Here is a 12,324-nt window from a genome sequence, read left to right on the forward strand (position 1 = left end):
TTGCCAAAAAAAGAACCAGAAGTAAACTATGATAAGCCACGAACAGAACATAAAGACACGGCCACCAAGGCGAGATGGGATCGGAGTCTAAGAAAATCCTTAAAAACCCTTGCAAGATCCCATCTCGTTTTCTTGCAATGCTTTGGTTGCAGCATAAACATAATAATCCTAGTCCATTTTTCAATGATCTCCACTAATCAGATATGTTTTTCCCACGTGCAGAAACGAAACCGGCCCAAAACAACTCCAACTCCAACAAACAAATGGCGCAGGATTCACAGCCTACGATACTATGGCAGTGTAATTTGTAAGGCCCTCCTGCGACGATGGGCGTGGCATTTTAGCTTAGTGTTTTAAGTGCATGAAGTGCGTGGGAGTTGAATGACACTCAGACACACACACAGACAGATCATCAGAACACACGGAAAGAAAATGAGGGGAGTTATATACCGCATATACACATAAAATTATTCAACTACTTCAAGTAATTATAACGAAAAGAATGCAAATTTGAAGAAACATATTTATATTGTCTATGCAAGCAGCAAACCAAACATACATAAAATATATAAATAATTCATATATGAATAACTACTATAAGTGTGTGCAGGAAATACTAAAGGAAATTACTAAAGGTTATACGAGAGATAATACAAGAGCAGCCCCAAGAAAAAAAAGAAATCACAAAAACATACTTATATGAATATTTGAAACTAATTTCTAATAATGTATTTTAGTTTTAAGCGGTGTCTACCGAAATATCAGATGAATTCTTGTGTGTAAAGAGAAGATCGATTTCGAAATCTGTTTGTGTAAACTTTTGCCATTTATGCCAGGAGCAGAAAACTCATCCTTTGCCTAGCCTAAGTCAAAGTCATAATATTAACTCGTCTAATTGATATATTTAGTCATAACTTATACGAATTGTATAATTTCTTCCTATACATTTTGTAATTCTTAAGGACAGCGCACATTTGGAGTTTTGTTTGCGTTTTGCGTTGACTTGTGATGTTTGTTAATTTGTAGAACTTTGTGAGTCAGTAATTGTATTCTGCATTTGCTATATTCATTATGCATAGGACATGTATTTGTCTTATTTTAATTTACTTTTAATTTTTTATTCGAAAATGCGCTTCCAATAGAACAAATCGAAAACTGTTCAATGCACAAATCGCAGCCACAACAATTGAATGTATTATACAAGATCCCCAGGACACCGAAGACCCACACAGATAGACACAAGCACGATTTTTATAAACCAATTCTGATATATACCGTTTTGAACATGAGTTATACGCATTTGAAGCTTTAAGAGAACCTGAAATTGTTTATTTCACTTTATTTGATATATTTTAAGTTATTAGCTCATAAGTTGCTAAATATATGATTTTGATTTTATTTACAATTATGTTTTTTATTCTTTGGTTGTTTATTGTTTTGGGGTTCCGCCCGTTGCGCCCATGAAAATCCGTGGACAAACCACCAACACTACAAAGACTGACTAATGCGAGCTGAAAACGGAATCGGATCAATCCAAGTTTTGCAGAATGAAAACCCAGTATACAGCAAGGCATTTTCGAGATGAATCCATGATGTTTCAGCAGGCCACTGCCATGAGATCGGAATTGGATTTTGATCCTCGACCTTTGAGCACATCATGTACTGCATTTAACCAATGGGAGACGAAAACACTTTTAGGGTTCTTTATTAGATCTATTATTTCATTTCAAAATCTTTAGTTCCCACTTAACCTATCCAAATTAATACTCACTCTTACCCAGACTATACCAGTTTTATATAGTAGATATATGCGTATACATAAATGTAGTGTTGTGAAAAAACTAAGATTGCTTACCTATATGAGTGTACTACAAATTTTCATGGCAAACGAACTACAAATATTAAGTAGTGTATAGTAAAGGAAACGGCATTTAATCAATAAACAAAGGAAAGAAAAACACCTACAAATTTTGAAGTAATTAAAATAGCAAGCAATATTCTAGAGTCAAAAGAACGTTGGATTTCAAAAAATTGTAACGAACAACACGATTTTAATTACCCTCAATTTATAAACATTTCGGCAAATCAAAATCAAAACAAAAAAACTTTTGGCATTAAAAAGAAAAACGAATAAATAAACAAAGCGGTTTGAAAATTAAAGAACTTAGGATAAGTACGGTAATATTATAAAGACACAACATAATCCATTTTTCATACTATTACGTCACACATGCATATTTCAACTCAAATCGAGTCGAACGCTTTTTGAGTTGCTTCATTGTCGAAAGGATCACTTTTTGCATTTATTAAACGGCGCTACATACTTGTAATTATTTAAGCGATAAGCGTGCATGCATATACAAACATATACAAATAATTTTTTACTTAACTTTACATAAAACGCATTAATCAAAATTTAACTCCCAAAGAAACATTATTGATCAAGTCAGACATAACACGAAAGACATTCAACTTCAACGCACATCAGGCTCGAAAGCGAGAGGAACTAAGCACGATCAGCACACATTTGAATTCTGTAACCGAACGGGACAAGCAGTTTAAAACGCATTTATACTAATCACTCGCTCCTTCTTAGCAGAACGAATATTATATGAAATTAAGAGAAGAATCAATACCCCCGTGGAAGCATTCGTAATCATTAAGCGCGGCATTATATGGTAAACCCAAAATTGAATACTACAAATATGTGTATTACTAATTACAATTACGAAAGCATACATATATTAACTATATTAAATATTAAATGTATTGAATTGACAAGAATCGGCATGCCGGGGTATAACCATCTTGCTTCCGATCCGCTCTATGTGCGAAAAGGATCGGAAAGACCCACCCAAAACGCGATCACTTTGCATGTGCGACAGGCAAATAATAAATTTGTCAGTTTCCCGTTTCAGTGTCATTAAAGTCAAACAGAAACCATTTAAAATTAAATAAATGCCAATTTATGTTGGATAAAACCAAGTGCTCTCTAATTCTTATCGGCGGGAAAAAAGGATTCGGATTATGCACCTATGTAAAACCATAACAACCAATACCAAAGCTATAATTCGTCTAATGTGCTCTTTAGTAGGGAATCCTGATTTTTGTCTTATTTTCCCAAAAATTGTGTATTTAGGCGAAAACAAAAAAAAACTGTTGCATTTCTAGTCAGATATAAAGTTCGCTAACATTTTCCAACTTTTTCCAGACAAACGTGTTTTATATTGCATATTTTCAAGCATTTTTTAAAAAAGTGGTTTGGTAAAGTAAAGTCAATTACATGCATTAAAAACACAGCATTGCACACTTGTACTAAAAAAAAGGACTTCGTTAAAAAATATTATGCCATTTAAAAAATATTATTTATATATAATTTTAAAACGGGTTACTTTGCATATAATAAGAACAATTACATAAGATCTTTGTGCAGAATTGGTAGGTAAATAAGCATTTATCATATGTTTTCATTGATAAACAATTACAGCTCTACTAGGTGTACTTGAGTCCTCTAATTAACCCACATATAAAATATTTTACCGGTAAGATTATGTTCCATATTATCTTTTTTTTGTGAATGTTAAAATAGTGAGCTACCGGTTTTCTTAGGCATTGTGATTTTTTCGCAATAATATTCACGGGGCTACTCCCTTTCAATTGACAACAGATGTATGTTCACTTCCCCGGCGCAAACGTTGAAATTTAGGACAACAAAAACCAGCCTTTCCAGCCGCATTATTTGCACTTAAATATTTGGCCATCGGAGGCAGCACTGGGGATTTGCACATCCAGTTAGCGACTGCAGGCTAAGCTCTCTGCAAAGAACAAGTGCTGATGCAAACACCGCACGTTGGCCATGCCAATAGCTCAGTGCCAGCGACACCTGCAGGTCCAGAAATGCAGAAGTTACCCAAGTTTTTTCGGTCATCATCATTATTTGCATATGGCATATGGCCGATTGCCCAATTCAATCAAAAGCCGCTTACAATTCACACTCTCCGGGCAGAGAGGCCTTGCATAATATAATTAATTGTTGCAAAATCCGATGATTTACAACTAAATGTGGCTCATTAAATGTATAAAACCAAGCCGCCATGCCCCCATGTAAACGCCTCCCCAATAAAACCATGTGGATGTGGTCGGTAGTTAAGGCAAAAAGGAGAAAAAAATGAAAATAATTCGCAAACAATTGCGATTGGCGCCCCGGCACATCCAACAATTGTGCATTGTCTTCGCTGCTGTGACGCGGCTGCATAACACAAGTTTCAACATGCAAATGGGCGGCGCGGGCAGGGGAATTCCCCTCAATTGAGCGTTTAGCCGCTAAATGGCCTGCGAGCTACGAGCTACTGACTGCTGGCTACTGGCGATGGAAACATGACAAATACTCCCATCAAATATTGATCATTTAGCGTATCAGTCGCAGAACTCTGGGTGGAAGTCATAAACTGCAGTTGTCGAGGAGGTTTTTGCCATAAATCTAACACATATGGGGGAAGGGAGGCCAAACTGAATGGTAGGGAGAGAAAATAAAATGAAAACAGAGCAAAAAGTAATATCAATGTTTGACAATCAAGTCGTTTGCATTTGAATGGCTGGAGGAAGCCAACGGGGGCATTTCAAGCTCCGAACAAACACTGCAGTTGCAAGCTTTGGGCGTCAAGCGTGGCCAGCATTTGGTTAATGGGGGCGTGGCAGCAGGTGGAACAAGTAGGCCACAAGGGGACTATGCCATAATTTGCATGGGCTGAGTAAACATCATGTGAAATAAAGGAGAAATGATAAGTTAAAGCATAAAGCAAACACAATAATCAATTAAATGATTGGGCATAAAAGTAGGTATTGTTAAAAAATATTAATTAAAGTTTTATGAGGTGCTAAGTATTTGTAAATTAGTTAACTTTTTATTTCAGTTTTAATTTATGTATTGTGTGGGAGTATGCAAATTTAAAAAAAATATTACTTTACAACGCAGCTTGCAAGTTATAAGAAGTGAGCCTATAAAACTTATTCAATGAAAATATATAAATAAAGTAAAGTAAAGAGTTTAATGTTTTGAAAGTCCCGGCAATTAAATAAAATGTGACTCAAATATTTGTTGTGCCTGTGCAGAAAAATTAAACTTTTTCATTAGGAAGCAGGAACTTAGTTTAAATGGTCGTTAATAGGGTAATTAAATAACATGAGCTACGGCTAAGGGAAATGCATAATAAAATACCACGACATCTCAACAAACTAGTCACAATAGACGCGAGTCACTGGCACTCTTGAAAATTGAATAAATTGAATAGGAAAGAGTTTGGGATTGCGGGACATTTGTGAGTTGGCCAAACGAGTTCGTTGCCTGAGTCTTTTGTTTGCAACGCAGCGTTGAGCGGCGGTCAGCTATAAAATGGCATTTATATAGATTGGAGATACGGGACAAGCGCGTTGACAACGCAATCTCGGTGCCGCCCTTTAATCATCTTTAACGGCCCCCGACTGCAAGTACTTCGAAGTAGTACTACTACTACCACTACTACCCACGTCTGCCCGTTTGCAACATCTCGTTTGCCATTTCGGCAGCGTCATGGCTTTTGTGGATGGTTAGTGACTTAGTTGCCTCACCGCTCGTTTCTCTCTTGGCGGACTGCCGCTAATTCGCGCCGTCTCCGCATTTAATCAGCGAGTCTTGCCGGCGACCTTGCCACACTTGAAATGCACTTGCCTAATGTCAACTCACTTCAAAGGGGGAGGCAGCCTCCCTCTGTCTCTGCTCCAGTTCTTCGGTTCGACTTCGCTGTGACCCACATCCACATCCACAACTGCTGCTGAAAAAGAGTCAACAGCACCGCCACCTGCGAGCAATAACCCCTCGTCATCCGCACAGAGTTGCAGCTTCACGCTCCGCGGCTTCACAGCTCCAAATTCATCACGTGCCTCGCGGCTGCGGTTGGCGTCTTGAACCTGAGCCACTACATTTAGTTATTTGTACAAGAAATGTTTCGTTGCCACTTTTTTTTTACTCTTGCTTTTGTTTTTGCTGGGCGTTTGCTGCGTTGCGGGGCGCAAACAAAAGATTTATTACAATCAAATATTTCTGTCGCTGCGCCGTTGTTTTGTTTTGATTTGATTTTTTAATTTTTTGTTTTGTTTTGTTAGCTAAAATTTATTTTTATTACATTTTTTCAATTTCTTTCACTCGGTCTGTGTGGCTGGCTACGTTTTGTTTCGACTGGAGGCTTGTGCAATGGTTGGGATGTTGCTATGTTGCTGTTGCTTTAATAATTAAAACAACAACCATTATGTGCTTCACTCGAATGCGTTAAGTGTCGGTTGTTGTTGTTGCTGCTGTTGTTTCTGCTGCTTAGTTATAATTTTTAGCTCGTAAGTCTAAGCTTAGCATGACACTTGTTATATAAAAACGGAATGCACTAAGCACTAGCCATGTCGAACAATTGCAGTTAACAAAACATTGATACGGATATTTTGGCTTGTGACAAATTTCGAACAAAAGAAGACAATGGTGCGTTGATAATGGTTTCAAAATTGTATAAAAATCGAATCGATTTTCTCTGTTGTTAGGAAAAACAGGGCTTCGGCGACCTTGGCCTAATTAGCCCCTAATTGTTGCACCAAAGAAAGAACCTCAAATGCTGAAAAATAACCGATTATGCAAGGGAAGGAAATTCAATTACCAAAAGTCAAGGAAATACGCGAAGCGAAGACAGCCGCCCATTGTGCTCATTAACAATATGTATTGCATCTGCCGGGTTTATCGTGGCTCATCTTTCGCCTGTCAGCCTTCGGCGGCATCCACACCCCCTAACAAACGCAATTGTTGATTTGCCAAAATCTCTGGCAACATCATTAGGCAGCACAAACTACTGACTGAGATTTGCCAACTGCAAACTGGGAATGTTTGCTTGAACTCGAACTTTTTGCTGCGGTTACCTAATCCCCAGGCTCCGATTGCAACTGCAGCGGCAGCGTATCAACCGGTGCAACAGTTGGCTTCCTCTGCTAACCTTATGCGGGTTTCGCTTTTTGGCACACAGACACACTGCGCGAAAGCGGGGGGAGTCAATTAAAGCAACATGTGGCAACCGACCGAGTGACTTGGAATTGCGGAGCCGTTAGATGCGGTGCCACCGCGCTCTCCCTTCGGGCTGAAACTGAAACTGAGACTGCATCTGAAACTGCATCTGCAATCGAAGCTGCAACTGAAACTGAGGCTGAGGCAGCTGCATTCAACTTCAACTTGGCAACAGGAAGTGGCAGCGGTATTGTTGCCGCTTATCTGACGCGGAGATGCTTCCTTGAGATTTATTTGGCATCTAGGCAAAAGGCAAAAGGCATCGCCATCCCATCAACATCCACAACATCATCATCATCGTCATCGCCATTGCAGTTGTTGACTTTGGCTCATGGCCTTTTTGCCAATTCCAGCTGAACGATGGTGCCGACTTTTTTGGACTTTTCGGCACTTATCTAACTTCCGGGTGTCGTGGGTCGAATGCGAACATTTATGAGTTGCATCTTCGCTGTAATGGCCATCGAATTCGATTAAAAAAACATCCAAAATTGCTTCATCCACAAAAAACGGGGAGCAACGCTTCATCCCGTCCGATGTTTTGCAGATGCGCCAAGTTGGTAATTTCCCCCCAGACCGTAATTAAAAGCATTTAGTTTTTATGTTTATGTTTATAGTTATTGTTATAGTAGTTTTTATTTTCGTTCCAACTATACGAGAAATATTTTTGTACATCAAATTTCGTGAGTGTGTGTGGTCCGCTTGGGGATTATAATTAAGTTTAAGTACATATTTACAAAACAATTTCTTTTCGCGGGCCTTTTGTTGGGTTTTTGCCCATATAAAAAATACCAAATAAAATATGTTTATAATTTTTGTTGTTTTATTGAATTTTGTATAACTTAAAGACAAAAACGCGCGCATGACTAATTTGTACACTTGGGAGAGACGGCGATGACAGGGGGAGGATGGGTAATTCCAACAGATAACGAAAGGTATGAGGTGTTTTGTACAAAATGCAGGAGGGAAGTAGGGATGCCTTACAACATTAAGTCTATGTAACAATTTCAGCGGGTGTTTTGTGATCTGAGGGGAAGGAGGAGGAGGATGGATCGCAGGTGGATCAGCGGGATCAGTTATCAGAAATCAGTCAGAGACAACTGTCCATGGGAATTAGTCCCATCCGTGGCCATGGCTCACCGGCACCCAGACCTTCTCCCAGACGGGCTTCCACACCTTCTTCCACTCCTGCACCTTGACCTCCTTCCACACGGGCACATTCACAGACTGCCACTCGTCCTTCCACGCCTGCCGCTTCTCGGTGGCCCACACCTGCTTCTTCTCGGTGCGCCAGATCTGCACCTTCTCCTCGATCCAGGTCTCGCGCTTCTCCTTGATCCAGATCTGCTTCTTCACGGGCTTCCACACCTGCAGGTTGCGCTTGTGAGTCAAGGAATCCTATGATTATAAACTAGGGCTACCCACCTGAATCCACTCGTCCTTCCACTCCAGCTTCTTGTCCTGTTTCCACTCCTGGACCTTCTCCGTCTTCCACTCCTGCTTCTTCTCGGTGCGCCACTCCTGCTTCTTCTCGGTCTTCCACTCCTGCTTCTTCTCGGTGCGCCAGACCTTCTTCCACACGGGCTTCCACACGAGCTTCTTGCGCCAAAGATCGTGGCTGGTGTACTCCCAGCCCTCGTGATCCTTGCCCAAGAACTTTTCACCGGGAATGCCCATTTTTACCTGTTTTAAAAACCAACTTGGTTATGGCTTCTACAAAAGATAACTATAGGAACTCACCCATTGGGGCTCAAACATTTGCTTCCAGTCTGCCACCTGTACTTCCTTCCAGATGGGCACTTGGATCTCCTTCCAGAATGGGACCTGCACCTCCTTCCAGATGGGCACCTGGATCTCCTTCCAGACGGCCACCTTGGTGGGCACCCAAATCGGTTTCGTTATCTTCTTCCATTCGGCCACCTTGACCTCCTTCCAGGCGGGAACCTCTCGCTCCTCGATCTTCGGCTTCTTCACGATCTTCCAGTCGGGAACCTGTTCTTCTTTCCAGACTGGAACCTTAACCTCCTTCCAAATTGGAACGGAAACCTTCTTCCACTTGGTCTCCCACGCCTCCTTCTTGACGGTCTTCCACACCTGCTGCCAATCCTCCTTCCAGGTGAGCTTCTTCTTCCACACACCCTCTGGGGGATGGGCGTAGGCTAAACTTAGGATTAGCGCGCAGCTGGCGCTGAGTAGCTGAGGGAAATTATAGAAAATAGAAGAATTGTTATAGGAACTCAGTAGTATGCCATTATATTTTATTTTATATTGGAGGTTCTTTTTTTGGTATTTTAATTATAGTCAAGTTCAAATATCTGTAGCTACTCTTCTTTACATATGTATTTAATAACATTTTATTATGAATCTTTTAGTTTTAATTATCGTTAGTGTTCCAAGACATAAACTTCGACCTTATATAGAGGTTGTTATACCCTTGTAGAGGGTATTATAATTTCAGTCAGATGTTTGCAACGCAGTGAAGGAGACGTTTCCGACCACATAAAGTATATATATTCTTGATCAGCATCACTAGACGAGTCGATCTAGCCATGTCCGTCTGTCCGTCTGTCCGTCTGTCCGTCGGTCCGTCTGTCCGTCTGTCCGTCTGTCCGTTTCTATGCGAACTAGTCTCTCAGTTTTAAAGATATCGCGATGAAACTTTCCCGAAAGTCTTCTTTCTATTGCAGGTAGTACATATGTCGGAGCGAGCCGAATCGGACCACTATATCTTAAGGCTCCCATAGGAATATTCAAAGATATATAAGAAAATTCATTGTTACTTTGTAGGAAGTAGGCGCTTTAATTCTTGACTCTTTAAAAACAAAATTCAAAAATAGAAACGCTGAATCTGCAAGGGTATATAAGCTTCGGCTGGCCGAAGGTAGCTTCCTTTCTTGTTTTTAATTTGATCTTAGTTTTTAGGTTTTGATTTGTTTGTTTCATCCATAAACTTTATTATTATTTTTGCACTGGTGTTTTCACTTCAACTGTTCATTTTTTTATACACATGTTTTAGGTAGTCTTTCGAGGATTCACTTTGGTAACTTTCGTATTTTTTTTTTCGGACACTAACCAACAGACTTAGGGATCTCATGCTTGGTATCCCTTGCACCACCAACGTCGCGTCAAAACAAAAGGAGCTGATATGTGCCTCCTCTGAGGTCTTCTATGAACACTATTCGCATTTCCCTACATGCACATCTATTTATATTTTGAATGGTCTCGTCTCCGGCGTCGCAGTCGCCGTGGGCAGAGCACCAGAGCGCCGGAGCAGCGGCGGCCAAAACAAAAGAAAAACCAAATCAGCAACCGCCAGCGGACCAAAGCTACGCCGCTCTGCCCAGGTGACTTACTCCAGGTGCAAAATGCACGCAGCCGCGGCGTCGCGTCGCTGCCGACGTTCCATCGAAAGCAAAAGCAGAAGCAAAGTAAAAGCAAAAGCAAACTGAAATCGAAAACCGCAGAGAGTGAGAGTGGAGTGGAGAGGAATGGCGCTCAGCTGATGGAGCTGCCTCAAGTTGGAACCGCTCTTGGACCGCCGATGACTGCGCGGATTTTCCCAAGGTAACGGCGCAGCTTCAAAACAATACGAACAAGACCACGAATACGCATACGTACCGTAGGCCGGCCTCAAGTGCCGAGCGGTGGCTTTGGACCCCGGATCTGTAGGTCCATGGGTCCACGGATCACTTGAGACCCATCTTCGCGGAATGGAATGGATGGTCAGAAGAAGAAGAAGACCCCGAGGTAGAATGCGAACGCGAGGTGATCGTAATTATGATGTTGGCTGCGGTGATTGGTCAAGTGCAACGCCATCCAATCCTACGCAGCTGAAAACTAAGAGGTGTACTTGGGGCTCATCATTCTTTGGTGAGTTAATTTTTTACACTGATAACTGTTAACCCTGATTTTATTGTCTCAATTATGCACAATTGTAATTAAGTTTTATTATTGTTTGTTCATTTAGGTAGCTTATTTGAAGGAATGATCATTTATTTTAAAAATAATCTTTGAATTGGGTTATTGTTCACATCAGATCGTCATAAATTGCGGTATTATATGATCCAAATATCAATTAAATATGATTTGTAACAAATGTGTATTTCTATTAATCCGGTGATAGGATCAAGGTCTTTTAACTAAACATTTTATTATTTTTTATCTGCGTGGGTAACCAAAATTAATAACCATCGAATGTTTTTTGCAAGCTGCTATAGTAAATCCAAATTACTGCCATAATTAAGGGGCGTTGTAGTAATTTGGCTTTACTATAACAGCTTGTAGCAAACGATCGAACTTTGCATGTAGCATTAATCATCTGCCACCATCATCCCAAAAAATAAGTTAATAGGGTAACGAAGTCCTCCCCTCCGAAAAGCGATCAATCAATAGCAACGCAAAGTGGTTCACCTCCCATCGATAAGGTCAATTGCTGTGGGCGTGTAGCGCCTGACTTTGTTACATTGGGCCAAAGACACTAAGTAGTCTTAAGCTGCGGCGATTTGGGCTACGTGCCCGCATTTTATATGGCATGATTAACCATGCCCGACTCTCCGCTCTGAACTTGAGTGACAAACAATTAGCACGGCTAAGTTCGGGCAGTCCAGTTGCTTGCAAAATGATCATCGGAGGAATTCGGCTGGGCAAACGGAAAACAACAAATGCCATTTATGGCCGGGTCGACCTAACCGCTCAAATGGCAAGGCGACCTCCGCGGCATGAAGACGTTTAGCGCCACCAATGGTAGTGATTTTGTGCACTCAGAGAAATTAAATATTTTCAGGGAGATATTCAAACCATCATATATTTATTCTTGATTATAATCCCAAGAATTCCCGTATTTTTCTAACTCTTGTCAAAACTATACTTTTGAAAAGAGAAATCAGTCCATTTCATTTTAGAAATAATTTCAAATACAAAAAATATATATTTAATTAAAATAATATTCCAAGGTAAAAGTAAATATTTAGGTAAATTTAGTGGCGTCTTTAAGCTACCTATAAATTATAATAATCAAAATAAACCTAAAATAAACATTGTAGATTTACTTAAATTAATATTGCAAATTTAGAGGTGCCTTTTAGCTACCAAATTTTCTCAGTGATATTCTGGTAGTTCGCTTCAATGACTTCCAGGGGCCAAATGGACTTTTTAACATGGTGATATGATGCGCGTTTTATGGACACCCGGAAAGTTTGGCCACTGGGCTTTGATAGATGCGCCAAGACCAAAGAGTTGGCAAAATAATTAAC

General features: G+C 40.3%; 2 protein-coding genes across 12 annotated transcripts in view; one reads left to right on the forward strand and one right to left on the reverse strand.

The window, feature by feature from the left end:
• Positions 1-1,405, forward strand: part of Dscam1 (Down syndrome cell adhesion molecule 1) — a 63,722-nt gene extending 62,317 nt beyond the window's left edge. For all 11 annotated transcript variants that reach the window (XM_044393361.2, XM_044393358.2, XM_070213073.1 and 8 more), the window contains one exon: positions 223-1,405. In XM_044393361.2, the coding sequence (XP_044249296.1) occupies positions 223-304 (82 nt within the window). In that variant the 3' untranslated portion in view covers positions 305-1,405. The remainder of the gene's footprint in view (positions 1-222) is intronic.
• A 6,468-nt stretch (positions 1,406-7,873) lies between these two features.
• LOC108067107 (WD repeat-containing protein 87) lies at positions 7,874-10,259 on the reverse strand. Its single transcript, XM_017155947.3, has 4 exons — positions 10,146-10,259; positions 8,813-9,268; positions 8,498-8,755; positions 7,874-8,440 (listed from the first exon to the last, which is right to left on the reverse strand). The coding sequence occupies exons 1-4, from the start codon at positions 10,164-10,166 to the stop codon at positions 8,186-8,188; spliced, it is 990 nt and encodes a 329-aa protein (XP_017011436.1). The 5' UTR covers positions 10,167-10,259; the 3' UTR covers positions 7,874-8,185.
• Positions 10,260-12,324: the final 2,065 nt, after the last annotated feature.

Source organism: Drosophila takahashii, chromosome 2R (assembly GCF_030179915.1).
Source record: "Drosophila takahashii strain IR98-3 E-12201 chromosome 2R, DtakHiC1v2, whole genome shotgun sequence".
NCBI classification, from domain to species: Eukaryota; Metazoa; Arthropoda; class Insecta; order Diptera; family Drosophilidae; genus Drosophila; species Drosophila takahashii.

What these genes read in the sequence shown, in the direction of transcription:
- LOC108067107 (XM_017155947.3), bottom strand. Translation starts at nt 10,166, where the DNA reads ATGAGATCCCTAAGTCTGTTG. An exon ending in TGAGATCCCTAAGTCTGTTG is followed by an intron (nt 9,269 to 10,145) that starts GTTAGTGTCCGA and finishes AATTTCCCTCAG; the next exon opens with CTACTCAGCGCCAGCTGCGC. An exon ending in AAATGTTTGAGCCCCAATGG is followed by an intron (nt 8,756 to 8,812) that starts GTGAGTTCCTAT and finishes TTTTTAAAACAG; the next exon opens with GTAAAAATGGGCATTCCCGG.